Here is a 19546-nt window from a genome sequence, read left to right as displayed (position 1 = left end):
GTGTGTGTGTGTGTGTGTGTGTGTGTGTGTGTGTGTGTGTGTGTGTGTGAGTGATGTGTTTCTTAGAGGAGGAGCAAATAAAAAGGAGAGAGAAGACATATTCAGAATGGGAAGGTATCTGAAGAAGCACAGAGATTGGATTCTGAATTAGCTGGAGAATGGTGGGAGGAGCATGTCTTTTATTGTTCCCAAAAAAGAATGTAGAAGTTAGGTGATGGATTTGTAGGTTTGGGTTTCACTTTGGTGGTGGGTATTTAATATGATAGCTTTATGTGTAAGACTGGATTACCTGCTAAGAATGTATAATAGGTTTAAGAAAAGTAGAGAATGTTTAAAATAATAATGAGCGGGAGGGCAAACTGATAACAAATAGTAGGATTGAGAAAAGCTAAGGGTCCAGTTGACAATTGTGATCATGAGTTTATATAGATGCATTGGTTTGCATACTTGACAGCTTGGACAAAAATTAAATAGAATGAAAATAGTTCCTAGTTGAATTCATTGAATTCATGGAGAGACCAAAGAGACAAGAAATTTGAGGACATAGACTAAAGAATAATTGAAGTGATAGACTGTGAACTACAACTAGAGAGGAAAGGAAGTGAAGACAAAAGGAGGCTAATGGGTAGAAGAGAGGGGATAGGCTGTGGTCTGGAGCAGGCCAGCAAACTTTTCCTGTAAAGGCCAGATAATAATATTTGGGCTTTTTAGGCCATATGTTCTCTGTTGCAGCTACTCAACTCTGACATTCTAACATAAAAGTAGCCACAACACACAAATGAATGAGTATGGCAGGCCACATTTGACTTGCAGGTTGTAATTTGCTGGCCCCTGGTCTAAGGTCCCAGCTAAATGAAAGAACTAGTGAGGTGGGAATATGAGTCGGAAGAATACGCTCAGAGAGAGAGTTTGCATCTGCGTCTGTTCTTCATAATGACAAAATCTAAGGTATGACAGCTAGAGAGGGTGGTGGTTGTGGGGAGGCATGAATATTAACTTCGCTCAAGATGAGGTAAACGTTTGGTTGCAGAGGAAGCGTGTAAGTCTAGTTCCAAGTGTTACTGAGGGATTTGTGGGTGACAGTGATGAAGACAGTGACTAGAAGAGGGTTTACCCAAACAGGGTAAACTTTAAAGAAGCAGGAATTCTTCTAGTCTTTGCTCTTTTATCCATTTACGATATATATATATTTTTAAACTGATAATCCAGACTTTTTCTGAGACATTTTTCACAATAAAATTAGTTTCCCTTCTGACTCCCCCCCCAATTTTATTCTGTATCCAAACCTTTACATTTCTACCTTAGGAAATTTTACCCCAGGTTATGTTAAAATTTATTTATCTTCCATGTTTTAGCTTCTTTTATTTAATATTAGAAACCACGTACATATTAAAAATAGAATACTTTTATACAGAGTGACAAATTCTTTTAATCGAGATGTTTAGACCATTTACATTTAATGTGACTAATGATATGGTTAGATTTAAAGCTACCCCCTTTGCTGTTTGTTTTGTTTGTTCAGTCTGTTCTTTGATCCCTTTTCCTCTCATGGATTTCTTTGGGATAATCTAGTTTTTTTTTTATCGTTCTATTTTATCTCTTGCTGACTTATTAGGTATAACTCTTTGCTATTTTGGTGGTATACTTTTTTTTTTTTTTTTAGCTTAACCACAGTCTGTCTTTAAGTGACAATATACCACTTCTTATAGTATGAGAGCCTTGTAACTATGGATTTCTCTCTCTCTCTTTGGCAGTTTTCACATATTTTGCTTCTCTTGTAAGTCACGCACTATATTATTATTTTTGTTAGTCAATTCTCTTTTAAAGAGATTTAAATAATATAAAAAGTATATATTTCCAGTGCTCATCATTCTTTGTGTGGATCCATATTTTCTAGTGTCATACATAGTCCATCTGCCTCAGGGACTTTTATATATCCTGTAATATGGGCTGCTGCCGATGAGTTTTTTCAGCCTTTGTGTGTCTGAGAAAGTCTTTCTTTTGCTTGCTTGCATTGTTTCTGATGAGATATCTTCTATCAAACTTATCTCTGTTCTTTATGCAGAATGTGACCTTTTTCTCTGGCACTTTTAAGATTTTTCATTTTGTCATTGGTTTTAAGCATTTTCATTATGATGTGCTTTGGTGTAGTCCCCAGGTGACCCCCCCCAATGTTTCTTGTGCTTGGGGTTCATTGAGTCTCTTGGATCTGTGGATTTAGAGTTTTCATGAAATATACAACTTTTCAGCCATTCTTTCCTCAGATACTGTTTTTGTTCCCCCTTCCTATGCCACAATCTAGAAACTCTGTCAAGGCAGTAAGCTGGAATAATCACAGGGCTCACTGTGTGTTTCCTTTCTCTCAGGGATTGTTGTCCTTTGTTGTCTGACATCAGGTCTTAACCATGATTTCATCTATTTTGTTTTATAGTTGTTTCAAGCAGGAGGGTAAATTGGGTCCCTGTTACTCTAACTTGACTGGAACTACCAGTCAACTACTTTTTTTTATTGCCAAGTAGTTCAACTCTTACCACTTTATTATCCTTACTTTTGTATGATGTCATTTTTTTTTAAACTTGATAAGGTGAGAGTGAATCTGATAGTTGATTGAGAGAGCTGTGAATTTTAGCTTGAATATTGAAATGTGGGGAAAATCAAGTTCACATGTACAAAAGTTTTTTTTCTCTTTTAACTTCAGACTTTTTTTTAAAACATGTTACCCAGGGAGTCAGATTTTATCTCAGTACATGGGTACACTTTTTTAAAGAAGGTGAAAATGCATTCTTACTTGATTTGGCTTAATTTATTTTTTATTGAGGCATCATTTACATAAGTAAAATTCACCTTTTTAGTGTTTTCACAAACACAGTTTCGTTACTACTGCCCTTTGTAGTCCACCCCTTTGTCCCCAGTCTAATCCCCTGGCAGCCACTCATCTGTTTTATGTTCCTATAGTTTTGCCTTTTCCAGAAAGTCATATGAATTCGAGAATCATACAGAATATAGCCTTATGATTCTAGCTTTTCTCATTTAGCATAATGCATTTGAGATTCATTCATGTTGGTGTGTATCTATAGTTCATTCCTTGTAAGTAGTATTCCACTGAGTGTATGTGTCGTACTTTGGTAACATCACTAGCTTCCAAAGTAGGCAAAGGCAGTTGAGTATATCTGAGGGTGGAATAGAGAGGCCTATACTGATGGGAAATCAGATGACCTCAAAAGTTCCTTCACATATGAAATTTTTAGTCTTTTAAAATGCCAGTGTAAGTATTCTTACTTGGCAAGTATAGCTTACTTGACTGAAGATATATTAGAACATACCGTAGTATATTCCTGAATTTGTGGAACCATTTGTGAACCATAGTTCCTGAATTTGTGGGTCAATGGAAACAAGATGTGTGTTGTTTTTCCTTAGTATGGGGACATTATTTTTGCCCCTTTTTTAAACTATATACCTTCTGAGATTATCCCAAAGTAATCTACCTTGTTGAGATAACTTAATCCTCCTGCCACAGTCTGGTCTACTGCTGTTTCTTTGGTATATCACAGAGCTTGGCCTAATTAATTTAAGAGAAAAATGAAAATGGAAGATCTCATTCTTATTTACATATTTCTTTAAATACATGAGCTCTGGAGTCAGACGTGATTTCAGCACTTACAACTGTGTTTCTAACTTGGAAATCATACAATTAACTTATAAAACTCATCTTTTTCATCTTTAAAATAGGGATAGTAATAACACCTATCTTTTGAGGTTGTAAAGATTAAAAGAGATAATGAATGTGTTTTTAACACAGCATCTGGAACACAGTAAATGCTTAACATCAATATCATAAAACAAATTTTCCCAGTCTCTCTTACATCTCCATGTGACTAAAACCCTGTAAAAAGATCACAGTTTCTTATAGTTTGATCAAGGGCTGATAGAAAGTGTGAACTTTTTTGTATTTTTAAAGTTAATCCGAGTATAGTTTGGAAATTCTGTAGTCCAGATTTATCACAGAGAAGGCTCTTTTTATTTTACTATCCTCTTGCAAGGGTTCACTTTCTACCAAATGATGCATTTAAGCTTTACAAGATTTCTTAGGTGTTTTCATTCAAAGAATGTCTTTAAAAGAATACTTGAAATTTTCATTTAGTAACTAGTGAAGGAAATAGATTTGGATTGAAGTTATTTCTTTCCTATCTACTCTTTACCAAACTGGCTTTTCTGTCATCATTCCTGAGTGCTTTGTTCTAGCTCTGATGTGGTGCTCCATAATACTTTCATTTGACTCTTATTGTGTGACTTCATTTGAATAGGTCTTTGTCCTGGATGAAAATTCTCAGGCTACTAGAGATTGGGAAAATGTCTTTATTTTTGTTCTCCTATGCTCAGGGGAATCTAGTAGCAATCATGAATCTATATTATTTTTGTTATGGAAATTAGATTAAAAAAACAGAATATACATTGTCCTAAAATATACCTTACAGTGTAGTTTTGCATATTCTTAATCTTAAAAATTTTTATTGGACATATTTTATGAATTGAGATGCCCTCTAATGAATAAAACAAGGTACTTTTATTATGATTTAATGTTTTCCAGATGAAGGTAATGAAACAGAGGTACAGCCACAGCAAAACAGCCAGTTAATGTGGAAACAAGGTCGACAACTACTCAGACAGTAAGTATCCCGTGGTCAAACAAAGAAAAGTCTGTTTTCATCAGGATACATATATATGTATTTTTTTTTTTTGCATTTTCAACTCAATAATTTTATCTTTTATTATTAAGACTGCTGCTGTGAAAAAGCTTAATTGAATTATTGTTCCTTTTTCATAGTAAACATTTTTTCCTCTAATAGGTTTTATTTTTCATTAAATATTAATAAGAATTACCAAGAATAAATTCTGTTTTTATAATTTTAACTTAAAGAGTATACCTTTAAGCTTCTAAATTTTAATATACACTTATGTTTACATTTGAAAGAATTCTAGGGGCACCTGGGTGGCTGAGTCGTTAAGCATCTGCCTTCCACTTAGGTCATGATCCCAGGATCCTGGGATCAAGCCCCGCATTGGGCTTCCTGCTCAGCGGGGAGTCTGCTTCTCCCTCTACCCCTCCCCCTCCCCTGCTTCTGCTTTCTCTCTCTCTCTCTCTCTCAAATAAATAAATAAAATCTTTTTTTAAAAAAGAATTCTATACCCTTAAAGTTACCTTTTGCATCTTTTATACCTGAACATAGGTATGTCTTAATGTAAGTCTAATCAATATTTAGATGTAATTTTGTGTTATGTTTTTTAACTTCCTATTTTAAATAGATTGAAGAACTTTTTTAATTTCCCAAATTTGCAAATACTGCATTACCATGTAGTTTCTTCTATAAAATGTGTATTTGAGACTATAAAGAGGAAACAAAGCTGGAATGAGGTTCACATGTCAGGTGGTAGGCTACAGCCCACTTAACCAGCTCACTGCCTTATCCTTGCATATCACATTTGAAATTGGTATTCTGATTTGTGCTTCATTAAAATGAAATGTTTTTGGAGTTTTGAGTTTCTTGTGAGTAGTCTGCACCAGTGGTTTCCAGAGTGGATTTGTGCCAACCATTCCTTTTGCCTAATGGGAAGAGAATATTAAAATGTCTCCTTTTATGTATTTGTTATCTATTCAGCATTAGAAAAAAATGAGAATTCACTAACATTTAATAAGTGGTTTTCCTCGTGCCCTCACCTTGGTCTTAAATATGATGTATTACATTTTTCTTTCATAAATGTGTTTTTAAAGTGCTCATTTTCTTTTTTATGAGAAGTAGTTACTGTAGTAAGCAATCTGAGATAGTTTTCAAAAACTTTAAGACTCATAAATCTGTCTCTTTAAAGTAAAGGTGACATTTTATCAATGAATTAAGGGAGGTAGCTACTGAGTAAAGCCAACTTACCTATGGAAAGAGCGGTTTTTGAAACAGTTATCTCTAATGTGATTTTGTTGCCAAAGATATGTATCCAATATTTGTTTAGAACAGAAAAACCTGTTGGTTTGTAAGAACTGATTAAATTCAAGAAAGTTAAACATTTATTGTCCAAATTTTAACCAAAACCTTTCTGTAAATATCAGATAGTATTGAAAAATGAGTATCCTGATTTGATAAGATACACTTACTCCACTTTGGTCACATATCTTTGTGAAATATGTCTTTGAGCTGTTAATCTGTTAATACCAGATGTTGAAATAAACTGACCTCAGACTGGTTATCTTGTCCACCTTTGTTTTCTCCTTAATGTCATAGATTTGCTGCTTACTTACAGGTTCATGCCTAATATTTGTCTATCACATTTGTTAATGGCATTAGTAATGACATTTGCCTTTTTCATATTCCTTTTGGTCTTTTTTTGTCATCTTTGTTGTTAATGGATATTGAGTGCCTTCTTTATGTCATCCACTAAACGAGGTGTGCCACTTTTAGGGGGAAGAAAACTGAGGTCCAGGAGAATTAAAGTTAACACAGGAAGAAAGTAGCAGAAATGGGCTTTAGACCCAGATCTAGTTCTCAGTACAAAACTATTCTCTTTTCTTCTGCTGCCTCTCTGTAACACACACTCCCACGTGCACACAGTCATCCCACATCCACAGTTGAACTGTGGGCTATTTTTATTTTAGAGTTGTCTCAGGATAAAAGCTTCCTTTCTGTAGAAATGACTCTTTGGAATATACTCTTCTTGTGTGTCATGGAGGAAACCAAATATGCTAGAAATATCCTCTCTGGATCTCAAACGATTCAATAACTTTCTATATCGGAAATGTAAAAAAAAAATAACAAAAAACTACTGGTTATAATAATTACTGTTGTAAAAATCTGAGAGTGAGTTTGCTGCCTAGAAGAAAGAATGTGCTATTAGGTATATTAAGGAACAGCTTCTTCTTATGATAAATGTAATGAATGGTGTATTGTATAGTTCTTTGATTTTTTTTCAGTGACCATAGAGGCTGGTACTGCAAGAGACAGCTCCGTCTGCAGCTGGAAGATTATTTATTAGCACATCTTACTAGCATAGTACTGTACTGTTAAGTCTTACGCAGGCAATGAATTTAATGAAATACTTTTATTTACATATTAAGTTATAGAATACTGATTCCAGTATGACTGAATTGTAAGGATCTTCTTCACATGCAGGTATCTACAGGAGGTGGGTTACACAGATACCATTCTAGATGTGAAATCTAAACGAGTGCGAGCTTTGTTGGGCTTTTCAAGTGATGTCACTGACAGGGAAGATGACAAAAATCAGGATTCAGTTATAAATGGCACAGAGGCCGAAGTTAAAGAGACGGCAATGATTGGGTACGTATTCTGTCTAGAAAGTTTTAGCTAAAATTTTAGTGCTTATTAAATAGTTTTGGTTTATGGGTGACACTTGTGATACTTGCATTTTAGATACTGCTACAGAAATGATTATAAAGTTGAATTAAAAAATTGAAATTTCATTTGGTAGAAGATAACCCATAGGGATTAGAGTTATTTATGATTATTTTAAGAATATTTTAAAGATATTTTTATTTGCTTGAAATCTATAGGTTTAATACAGATTTTAATATCTTGAAGCTCAGTCATTTACTATTAGAACTTCACAAAAGATCATCTTTAGGAGATTCAGTTCAAATCTTAGAAGAATGTAATTTCATTCCTGGTGACCTAAAAATCCTATAAATTCCTCAAATTTTTTAGAAGTAAATGTTTTCTTAGCCATTTGTGTATTTAATAATACCGTAACTCATCTTTTCCTTTGAAAAATATCTATATTAAGTGTATGTTTTTAATTGATAGAATAAGTGTGAAAAATTCAGTAGCTGTTTGAAATATTTTGTTTTGCTTTTTGGATCATGTGTCATACAATTATATGTAATTCTGCTTAAAATGAACATGAGTAGTTAAATAAGGACATTCTTTACTGAAAATAAATTTGGCATGATTCTTTTTTTGGGGGGGATTTGAATTCTTTTTTTTCTTTAAATTTTTTTATTGTTTGAATATTATTTTTCTTCATTTTACTGCATGTTTGGACTATAAGAATGGTTTTAATTGAATTCTATACATTTTCTAGTGAGAACATCATTTCTGTTATTTGGAACATTAAAATTATGGGATTTAGGTAAAGGTTCAAAAATAGGATGGACTCCTATAAACGAACTTTTATAAACAAATGTCACTGGAGCCTTCTTAAATATATTCATTAATATTTAAGACTGCATTAACTTATTTATACAAATGTAAGATTAGATTGTTTCTTTGTGTAGGCATAGACAATGTAGGCCTTATTTCTGGTTATAGTTTTACCTACAGGGTTATTATAAGTCATTATAAAGATGTTCAGAAAAGTCCTCTTGAGTTGTCTTGTGTTTTGCCCTTGACCTGTCTTTTGGAACTGACAAGGGTATTATTCCGAATCTGTCTCATTTGTGTAGGGATAGAGAATACGGTGGAAGATGCCAAAAACATAGCTCTCCCCAGATTTGAAATTTAAGATTTATCTTAGAAATGTTGTCTAGAGTTGTGGCTAAATTTTCTTTAAGAAAATGCCTTGTTATCTAAAACATTTCCTAATGAACTGGAGAGAAATCATCCTATTCTGGCCATTAGGAAATTATTTACTAAATTTATTTTGAGGAAACCAAATTAAAATCTTACGTATTTGAAAAGTCAATCATTTCAAAAATTAATGGTTTATTCATTAACAGGATCAAGTTTTGTAGTAATATTAGTTTGACTTAAGTTATCTTTAGTAGCTTTATGTGTATTTGTTTTTTTCAACTCCTTAGCTGTTCAGTAGAAATATAGGATTGTGTCAGAGAAAACTGATGTATCTACTAGCTATTTTCTTAGTTATAGAAATTCACATGTCAGAGGAAGAGTTGCAGAGAGGAAAAGAATAAAGAAAAATAGAAGTAGAGGTAATAAGAAAAATATTTTTAAAAAGAAAGACATTAAAGTTGACTTAAGGATCAAAAGAATACTGAATCAGGAGGGGTGTTCTTTATATTAATTAACCTAAATAGATATGACTGCAAAGTACTTTTAAAAGAGTAACCACTTCTGTTGTGCTTTGCCAATTAAAATCCATGGAAATATGATGGATAAGAATCAGTGTAGTTCATAATATGATTTGAGGGATCATAGTTACAATGTAAACAGAAGTTAGTGCAACATATAGATTAATTCTTATGTTGAGTTTAAAAAATTAACTGAGCAAGGTGTACATGTTCTAAACCAGAAAATCCGAGTTAACAGATTCTGCCTCCGTGCTGGATAATTTCAAATTCCTTGAAAGTGCAGCTGCAGATTTCAGTGATGAAGATGAAGATGATGACATTGATGGAAGAGAGAAAAGCATCATTGATACTTCAACGGTGAGTTGGATACACAGATATTAATATTTTTAGGGATCATTATGGTTACTTTAAAAATAATCCAAGTGAAAAAAATTAAAAAAAAAATCCATTGGTTCAACCTAAATCCTTAACTTTTTCTCATGAATTTGGGGAAATTTCATCAAAGAGTTTTTAGTATTGAGTTTAAATTCAGTAATATTTTTAGGATGGCCGCTTTCTCTTAAAAGGTCCTTATCCTCTGGGGCATCTGGGTGCCTCACTCAGTTGGTAGAGCGCATGACTCTTGATCTTGGGATTGTGAGTTTGAGCCCCACATTGGGTAGAGAGATTACTTACAAAAATTTAAAAAATCTTTAAAGGTTCTCACTCTTTGATTTATTAACTCATTAAACATTTTAGTAGTTCAATAGAGCTGGTGAATATGGTAAAAATATTTGTGTTATAACAAAGCAGTGTTGTTGGTGCTATAAGACAATAGAACTGACAGACCCATTATGGTACCTGATGGCGACTGGCATCCCCTCTAATTGATGCAGTTTTGTCTTTCTTGTCTGGGTTGCTTTGGTAGACAAATGTTACAGATTTTTAGAACTGTTCCATTAGATTTCTTCAAACTTGTTTAAAGTTATTCTGTAGTTTTGTTTAGATCTTTATAGGTTTATTGACTTTCCCATGGTGGTTTCTTGGAATAAGAGGTGTCTCTTGCTTCTTCTCCTTTCTCTTCTCCATTCTGTCACCTTCAGCTCGTCCTGGTTTTTTGTTTTTTTTTTCCTTTCTTCCCTGTTTTTCCCCCTACTTTTTCTTCCTTCTCCTCTCTTCTCTCTCTCCTTCCTCCCTCCTCCTCCTCCTCTCTTTAAGTAATAGATGAGGGCATGCTTTGTTTTGTCTAGAAAAATGTTTACATTTCCTCTTTCATGTTTATTTAAGAAGAGTAAGGAAGAAAGCAAGGTAGTGAAGTCCACTGGACCTAGAGTTGAAAGCTTTGGGTTTAAGTCCCAGTTCTGTCACTAATTATCTGTGCTTCTTACCCTTCAGGCTTAGTTTTTTAGTTTGTAAAATGGGAATTATAAATACCCATCTTATCTTCGAGGATTTTGTGAGCAATAAATGAGATGCTATATATGAAAAATGATATAAATGTTTTCTGGGTATAACTTCTCTCCTTTATGTCCTCTGCTTCCATCAGAGACTCTCAAATTATTACTTCCAGATTATTGTTTCCTTGAGCCACTCTGCAGTATTATTCTGCTGATATAGCCTTGCCATGGATATTATTTGAACTTCAAGTAGTTACCCCCAATTTTTCTTATCCAAACAGGTAGTAATAGCATATGTTTTAATTTACTCTAGTAAAAGAAAATGCCTAAACTTGTATGATACTTTTTCTCTGTCCTGTTCATTTGGAAGTTTTGTACTGCTTTGTGATTTCTGTGGGCCAGTTGCATTGAAATATTATTTTCCCATCAAAATACTTTATTCTTAGCTCAGTGGTAAATGATAATTGATTATCATGCTTTAAGTATTAAGTATGGTCTTACTAGAAATTCCTAACCATAACCTGGTTTCTTTTTAAGTAATCAAATTCATAAAGTTCCTGTCTTGCAGTTAGTGCAGATTATAGCAATTCTGTGACCAAGCAGTGAAGGCATAGCTAATATAAACATACTTAACCCCATTTAAGCATGGACTCAAAAATCCTTTAGTTTTTCAGGAAAAATTATCCCTAAACAAATAATTGGTTTCTTTGTAACAGCTTTGTTAAGTTTTAGGATATATTACATTAATTTTCACAGCTGCAGGCTAATAGTTACATACCAAAAGGACTTTCACAGTCTAACTCTATGTAGCAATGAGTACGCATGACTTAAAAGATTTATTGCAATTAAAATCTTTAGTAGAACAAACAGGTTTTTAAACTGTTATTTTATTTCTTTAATCAAAATAGTTTGGTAGATTCAACTAAAAAAATATAGAGACATAGATTATTAGTAACTATCATTTGTGTGTAGCTGCATATGCTGTCTTCTTGCTCTCTACCCTCTATTGGAGTTTGATTATTCTTTGGGTTATATTCTGGGTCATATCCCTCCTCTATATCTCCTCCTTCTTCATGATCAACCTCTTCACCTTATTTTTCTTTACCATCATTGTTTTGCATTCTCACCGTAGTATCATTAGTTAAGTGTAATAATGACCTTGAAATTATACATGTGTATAAAAAGTGACCAACTTTAAAATGTTTGAAGGATAACTTCACCAGCAAGATTTAGTCTCCACATTCAGATACTTTAGGAGGAAAAGGAATGGGATTAAGAATCATTAACTATTGTGTCATCCCCATCTGTGTTGTTTCTTCTAATGGTTTTAAAACCAAAGTGGCCGTCTATCCTTTTTTCTAATCTTTGTGGCACCCTGTGCAACCTATAACTTTTTTGTGTTTGCCTTAATTCTTAAGTTGGCTTCTAAACTCATTAGAGGTAGGAGTGGAGTAGAATCTGGAAGGTAAGGAAAAGTAATATATACTTATTATAACAAACCCCACCCCTTCCCATTTACTAATCCTACTCTCTGTTGGCAACTGCACTTTTCTTATATGCCTAACCATTAAAAACACAGGAGTTTTTATTTAAGTGGGAGACTTGATGGAAAGTGGCCTGCAACTTGCCGTATCTTCATTCATAAGGTTATATGGAGGAGAGACCTAGAAACAGATTTTTTCCCAAGGAGTTAATTTTGTGACTTATTACCATATTTAGTAATTAGAATGTTGAAAATACATTCAGCTTTTCAATATAAGGTTCCAGATACTTACGTATTTTCCCTGCCCTTTTCATCAGGCATTGAGAACAAGAATTCTCTATCTACAAGGTGTTGGTGATGGCCCCTCTAATTCATATCTGGTGTCTCATCGGGGTTGGGGGAAGGGAGAAATCAAGCCTCTAGGGTGAAAGAAGATGAATTAGGCAGTGTGTTTATTTGTGGAACAATGAAGGTCAGCGTCTTCTATTGGTATAACTCTTCAGGGATACTTTTCTACCTTAGTTTGGCTGCCCAGAGAAAATTAGAAAAAACTATTAGCATATAGTTAGAAAAGAATACACCTTCAGCATGGGTTTTCTGTACTCAGTATGTCAAACTTTTTTGTTTAATAGATTGCTGGGGCGCCTGGGTGGCTCAGATGATTAAGCGTCTGCCTTTGGCTCAGGTCATGATCCCAGGGTCCTGGGATCGAGTCCCGCATCAGGCTCCCTGCTCCTTGGGAGCCTGCTTCTCCCTCTGCCTCTCTTTCTCTCTCTCTGTCTCTCATGAATATTTTTTTAAACATTTTTTTTATTATTTATTTAGATTTGCTGGATGGGAGATTGGAATATGCTGTAAACATAAAAGTATGTCTAGGTTTTAGGGAAATACTCTAAATAGTTAAACCAGTTATTCTAGCAGCATTAAAGAATCCTTGATTTCTCCTATTCAGTTTTTATATATACCAGGGTAGTGAAGGCAGATTAGGTTTCATCTACTGCACCAGCTTTCTTCTGATAGTGGCTTCCTGGAGTGCTACACTGAGAAGGATTTTTTTTTTTTAATTGAAATTCAAGTTAGTTAATATATAATGTAGTATTGGTTTCGGGAATATAATTTAGTGATTCATCGCTTACATATACTACCTAGTGCTCATTGTAACAAGTGCCCTCCCTCCTTAATGCCCATCACCCATTTCGCCCATCCTCCCACCTACCTCTCTTCCAGCAACCCTCAGTTTGTTCTCTATAGTTAGGAGTCTCTTATGGTTTGCCTCCTTCTCTGTTTTGATCTTATTTTATTTTTCCTTCCCTTCCCCTATATTCATGTTTTGTTACTTAAATTCCACAAGTGAGTGAAATCATATGATACTTGTCTTTCTCTGACTGACTTATTTCATTTAGCATTATACTCTGTAGCTCCATCCATGTTGTTGCAAATGGCAAGATTTCATTTTTGGATGACTAATATTCCATTGTATATCTATACCACATCTTCTTTATCCATTCATCTGTCCATGGACCTTTGAGCTGTTTCCATAATGTGGCTGTTGTTCATAGTGCTGCTGTAATATTGGGGTACATGTGCTCCTTTGAATCATCAGCATTTTTGTATCTAAATCTAGCATTTTTGTATCTAAACTCAGTATTTATCTAAAATACTGAGTAGTGCAATTGCTGAGTTGTAGGGTAGCTCTGTTTTTAACTTTCTGAGGAACTTGAGAAAGATTTCTGAGGCTGTATCTGATCTTAGATGAAAAGTGCTGTGATTGGTGAGTGATACCAGGAATGAGCATGAGAACAGGGGCGTACAAGTCAGGTATTTGTTACCTCTTAGAGTCTTTCTAGGCTCTGTATTCTGTCCCATTGATCACTTTGTTGAACTCTTATAATTTTAATCCACTTGCAGTAACTCAGTGATAAAGTTTGATCAGGTCATGCTATTTCCATTTTGCATGAAGTGAAGAAGCTGAGGCCCGGAGAAGCTGAGATAGTGAATCCATTTTATCAAAAGAAGCTGCAAACCATTCATCCTAATTTCTTTGGGCTTCTGGTAATGGAGGTGACTAAAAAGAAGATAATTTCATAAAGAGTTTTGACATAGAGATCTCAAAAGTTATCTCTGCATACATTAAGCCTAAATTTCAGTCCTCCAACTGGATTTGTGATTCCAGCGATATTCGTAAATACATAAAACAAGACATAACAGCCCTTATCAGATTGGCTATTGAATCTAAGTCAAGTCCCACTTGGAAAGATCAGTATTTTAGAAAAAATTTGAATATATAAAGAGTTATTAGAGAAAACTGATGCAAGGTTGGAACAGTAGAGGTACTGGGGGAAGTTTTTTTCCTTCTCTAATACCATACTTTCTGAGACTTGAGGCATGCATTTATGAGTTTGTAGTTTTTATAATTTTAGATATTTTTAGGGACTTATGTAGTAGAGTTAACATCATCGTTATATTCTGTAAAACTTGTATTTTATGAAGTGTTTCTCTTTTTGGTTAGATTAGAATGTCTGTACATTGCACAGTGCATCCAAGAAATATGAGGATATGGTTGTAGTTCTCATAGTACAGTAGTATGTCAGGCACATTTTTCATCTATTTATAATTTAAATACCTATCTTATATTCCAGTGTTTTCAATATATGATTTCATTAGCTTACTCAAAACAAGCTATCCTTGAACAAAGTTTAAATTATTACTTTAAAATGTGTAATGTATATCTTTTTTAAATGATACCTGTTTTACATTGAATTGGTTAAGTATTATAGCTATTTAACATAACAAAGGTATACTTTCTGAAAAAGCCAATAATTGGGTTTCCTCATTCAGTGATAAAGAGATACTGTTTTCAACTTGAGTGTTGCTGGAGTGGTGGGGGGTGGGAGGGATGGGGTGGCTGGGTGATAGACATTGGGGAGGGTATGTGCTATGGTGAGTGCTGTGAATTGTGCAAGACTGTTGAATCACAGACCTGTACCTCTGAAACAAATAATGCAACATATGTTAAGAAAAAAGAAAAAGAAGATAGCAGGAGGGGAAGAATGAAGGGGAGTAAGTCGGAGGGGGAGACGAACCATGAGAGACGATGGACTCTGAAAAACAAACTGAGGGTTCTAGAGGGAAGGAGGGTGGGGGGATGGGTTAGCCTGGTGATGGGTATTAAAGAGGGCACATTCTGCACGGAGCACTGGGTGTTATGCACAAACAATGAGTCATAGAACACTACATCAAAAACTAATGATGTAATGTATGGTGATTAACAATAAAAAATTTTAAAAAAAGATACTGTTTTCCTTTATTTAAATAAATTTCATAATATACCCTAAAATTTTAACTTAGCATGTTTTTTCATTAGATTGTTAGGAAAAAAGCATTACCTGATAGCAGTGAAGATCGAGATACAAAAGAAGCTCTAAAGGAATTTGACTTCTTGGTTACATCAGAGGAAGGAGACAATGAGTCTAGAAGTGCAGGTGATGGAACAGAATGGGGTAAGGAAACATACTGGATCCAGCCAGAGGTGTTAAGTAAACAAAAGAAACTAGTATTTTACCAGGAGGGCAACATCTTGAAGAACACTGTAAATTTCTTATAATGTTGAAATTTTGAACATCCTATGAACTTTTTACTGTTGTTACCTTTTATCCAGGGTGTATATCTGTGTGTGCATGTTTAAAGGAAGCTGTACAACTAGTTATCTTTTTTTAATATGAGCAGTATACCATGAAAATAATTTGAATCCATACACAGAATGTTCTATGTTTCCTGCCTAGGTAGTAGAACTTGCAAATCTGGATTTTGTGGAAATTGAGTTTGAGAATGTAATAGAAGAGTTTTTAGAGACTCATCTCTGGCATCTTCTGTGAAAAAGAAGTATAAATTTAAAAAACTATAGTTATTCAATCTAGGCAGATTTCAGCAGTTTGTGCAAGGCATAGAATTTTTTGGTGCAAATTGTTCTAAACAGATTTAATATTTTAAACATCTAATGACGTAAAACAAGTATTTGGGGGAAGAATTCTAAAGCATAGATTGTTCTTTGGGTTTGGAAATGAATTGTTGCTATCAGTAAGGTAGGATTGTGATGAATTCTTCAAAAGTGATCAGTTCTAGCAGGTGTGTGTACATGTAGTATGAGTGAGGAAGAGAGAGAGACAGATATCGAGAATGAGAGAAAATTTTCTGTTGAGATTGAAGAATTCCAGGACTCCCTTAGTTGTGGTTTTATGTTCTTTAAAGACAGAGTTAGAGAATCAGTAACTATCCTGGTTTTAAATTGGGGGCTTTCCTTGGGGCTTTACCTTCAGGAACTCTTATGATGCCACTTCTTTTCCTTTTTTGTGGCAGATATCTGAAGGTAATTATTATACAGGATAATTAGTCATTGAAATATATAATGGTTATAAAGTGACTATTATTTTTTTTAAATTGAGGTATTATTTATTTATGACATCTTTACATACTTACAAAACTGTTCTTATCCAATACATGATCCTGCAGAGTTTCTTAAGAATGAACATCATATTCTGGGAGTAAAAACCCAAGTTTCTTAATAATTTATGCATAACCCAACATCTTGTGGATCACAAAATACCATCAGTTTGGCTTCAGAGAACACAAATACCTGTTGAGAATTTTTTGTAGTCAAGGAACAAAGCCACTTCTTTTCCTTTTTTGTGGCAAATATCTGAAGGTAATTATACGGGACAATTAGTCATTGAAATATATAATGGCTGTAAAGTGACTATAATTATTATTATTATTTTTTTGCAACAGAACAAAGTTTGGAAACCAAGGGGATATTGAAGTAAAATCTCTTTTCTGTATTGTTACTACTGAGTTTATTTATCAAGTTACTCAGATCTTTTAGACACCAGTTCTACCAATATAGCTAGATCCACTGTCTACACAGAAGTCTTTCTCTGAGGAGTCATACATCTGCATAAATAATAGTTGGCTTTTTTCATTGTCAGTCTTACTGCAAGGGTTTCGTGATTCATTTCTCTCCAAAGACAGATGCATTGTTTCTTGTGTCACTTCTTTTGCTTTATAGTGCGAGTCATGGCCCAGAGTTTATATGATACATGTGTGTACGTTTTCAGCTAACCTCCTAGGAAGTTACTGGTGAAAACATGAGTGACTGGTCCCACCTTTGAGCTGTCTTACTCTTTAGTAGTGTACTGGGTATTTCTGAATATGAGTGAATGGAATCTTTCATTTGACTAGAGGTTTCCTTATCAGGAGTTTAGCCTTGTGTGTTTTTAGGATTTTATTATTCATATTCAGAAAATTTCACTTTTAAGCAATTAAAAGAACTAGATTGCAAATCCTGTTTAGTTGAATGGACTTTTAAACCATTTTAAGTGCTTTATTTATTTTTCCCCTTCCGCCTTAAAAAAGGAGTGAATATGCCTAGGTTAAGAATCTCTTGTTTCTGGCAAGTAAATAGATTTTACCACACATCTTCCATGATCTTCCATTATTATTGTTGTGAGTATAGTGAAGATTACAATAAGGCTTAACTTTTAATTTAAAAAACTGAAGACGTTGTAGGATCCAAAAGCTACCCAGTTTAAATTAATAAGACCTGATTGCTGAAATATTAACATTTTTAATTGTTAGATCTTTCTGGGAAAGTAGAAACTTTTTATTATTGATAGATTATAGTTAGAACTATAAAAATGTTGAGTTTTTAAATTTATTATGTTTAATCTTTTCAGGAGCCCAATTAAGTTTTTTGACCTGTAGATTGAAATTTAACTTGTTAAAAATAGGTTCCTATTTGTTCCGATTCATTTTGGTTTATTCCAGTCATTCAACAAATATTGATCAAATGCTTTGTATGTGCCAAATCATTTGGTGAAGATCCCTACTCCTGTGGTCCATATAGGCTACTAAGAGAATGTAGACAATAAGCTTTAATAAACATAAATGATAGAGCATGTCAGAAGGTGATAATGCTATGGAAAATAGAAAAAGTAGAACAGAGTAAGGGGAATAGAGAGTGCTGGGGTTGGGGTGAAGTGGAGGGGACAGATTACAATTTAAAATTGTAATGGGGTAGGTCCCATTGCGGGGGTAACATTTGGACAGATGACTCAAAGTTGATTAGTGGGTTAGCAATATGGTTTCTAGGGAAGAAATATTCAGGAAAAAGAAAGCCACAGCAAATGCCCCAAGATAGCAGCAGCCTTGATATGCTTGAGGAATTCAAGGACATCAGAATGGCTAGAGCAGAGTGATTCTAAGGGGGAATTTGGTAAGAAATGACCAAATCATGTAGGGCCATAGACCACTGGTGAGATGGGGAACCACAGGAGGAATTTGAGCAGAAGGGTGCCATGATCTGACTTTGATTTTAAAGCATCATTCTGGCTTTATTGAGAGAGAACCCAGTGTTGATAATAGTCTTGGTGTGAGGGGAGAGGAGACGATTATTGGAGTAATTCTAGCAATTAGAATTGCTAAGAGCTTAGAGAAGTAGAGAATGTGCTAAGTAGTCAGTTTCTGGATGTGTTTGGAAGATAGAAAAAACAGTATTTTGTGAAATACTTGATGTGAAATATGGAAGAAAAGGGAGGTTTTTGGTCTGAGCAAATGGAAGGATGATGAAACACTGGATTTGGAAGATTGGGAATTTGGTTTTTTACATTTAGTTTGAGATCTGTTAGACTTTCTAATGGAAATGTAGAGTCTAGGGCAGTTGGATATATGAGTCTTGAATTCAAGTGAGAGTTCTGAGCTAAAACATAGCATTATATAGTATATAAGTAATTTTATACTAATATAAAATATATAACACATTCTTTAAAATTTCTTCTCCTGTAATAGTGAAAATTGATTGAATTTCTTATCTACTAAGAGCTCAGTTTCCTGTTTATGAATTTGTAAACAAATCACTTAAATTGCTTTAAATTTTGAATGAAGGTTGACTGATAAGTTTACAAAGTGCTATTTAATTAAAAAAAAAAAGATATACTGTGGAAGGGGGGAGAATCCCATAACTAGCTGCTGAGGAGGGACCTGCTTTGGGGAGTAGGGGAAGGCCCAGGGAGTGGGGCAGGGGGCTGCTCATTCACTCTGGGGATTCGCCATGGACACGTCTCAACTGCTCAAACTGCTCCCCTTGTTTCCCTGTCCCATGTTTCCCTGTCCCACTTCACCCCCTTGGGGGCTGCTCAAGGGTAGGTGGGCATGGGTGGTAGGAGGGTTTTTTTTACCCAGGGCTCTGGAAGGACACCAAACTGTTCTGCTTGTTACCTTCCCTCCATCTTCTCCCTAACTTTCACAGTCCCCTCCACCTGCTCCTGTCCTGCTAGATCTGCCACCCACCCCACTCCTCTTTTCCGGCTCCCTGCTCCTCCAGATTGCCTGGTGATCTCTTTTGTTTCCTTTTGTGTTTCTTTTTCTGTTTTGAGTGTCTTTCTTTTCAGGTTTCTGTAGCCGGAAGATCTCCGTTCCGCTCCCAGCGGCTCCAGTGTAAATTCCCCTACCCCCTGGGGAAATGCACTACCTTGTTTTGGGGGGTTTGGGGGCGTTTTTTGTTTTTCAGTTTTTTGTTTTGTTTTCCTTTGCCTTTTTTTCCCTTTTATTTGGAGGGAATGGGAGGAAGTGGGAACAGGGAGGTGGGAGGTGGATTTTGTTTAT

The 19546-nt window shown here is 34.7% G+C and overlaps 1 protein-coding gene across 2 annotated transcripts in view; it reads left to right on the top strand.

The window, feature by feature from the left end:
- Window positions 1-19546, top strand: part of STRN (striatin) — a 92243-nt gene that overhangs the window by 42639 nt on the left and 30058 nt on the right. For both annotated transcript variants that reach the window (XM_025868046.2, XM_025868045.2), the window contains exons 4-7: window positions 4589-4667; window positions 7158-7325; window positions 9253-9388; window positions 15255-15390. In XM_025868046.2, coding sequence (XP_025723831.1) covers window positions 4589-4667; window positions 7158-7325; window positions 9253-9388; window positions 15255-15390 — 519 coding nt within the window. The remainder of the gene's footprint in view (window positions 1-4588; window positions 4668-7157; window positions 7326-9252; window positions 9389-15254; window positions 15391-19546) is intronic.

The sequence above is a fragment of the Callorhinus ursinus genome, unplaced genomic scaffold, assembly GCF_003265705.2.
Source record: "Callorhinus ursinus isolate GAN/ISIS: 27379988/994484 unplaced genomic scaffold, GSC_fseal_2.0 scaffold10, whole genome shotgun sequence".
NCBI lineage: Eukaryota > Metazoa > Chordata > Mammalia > Carnivora > Otariidae > Callorhinus > Callorhinus ursinus.
This window is presented reverse-complemented; position numbering and strand designations above follow the sequence as displayed.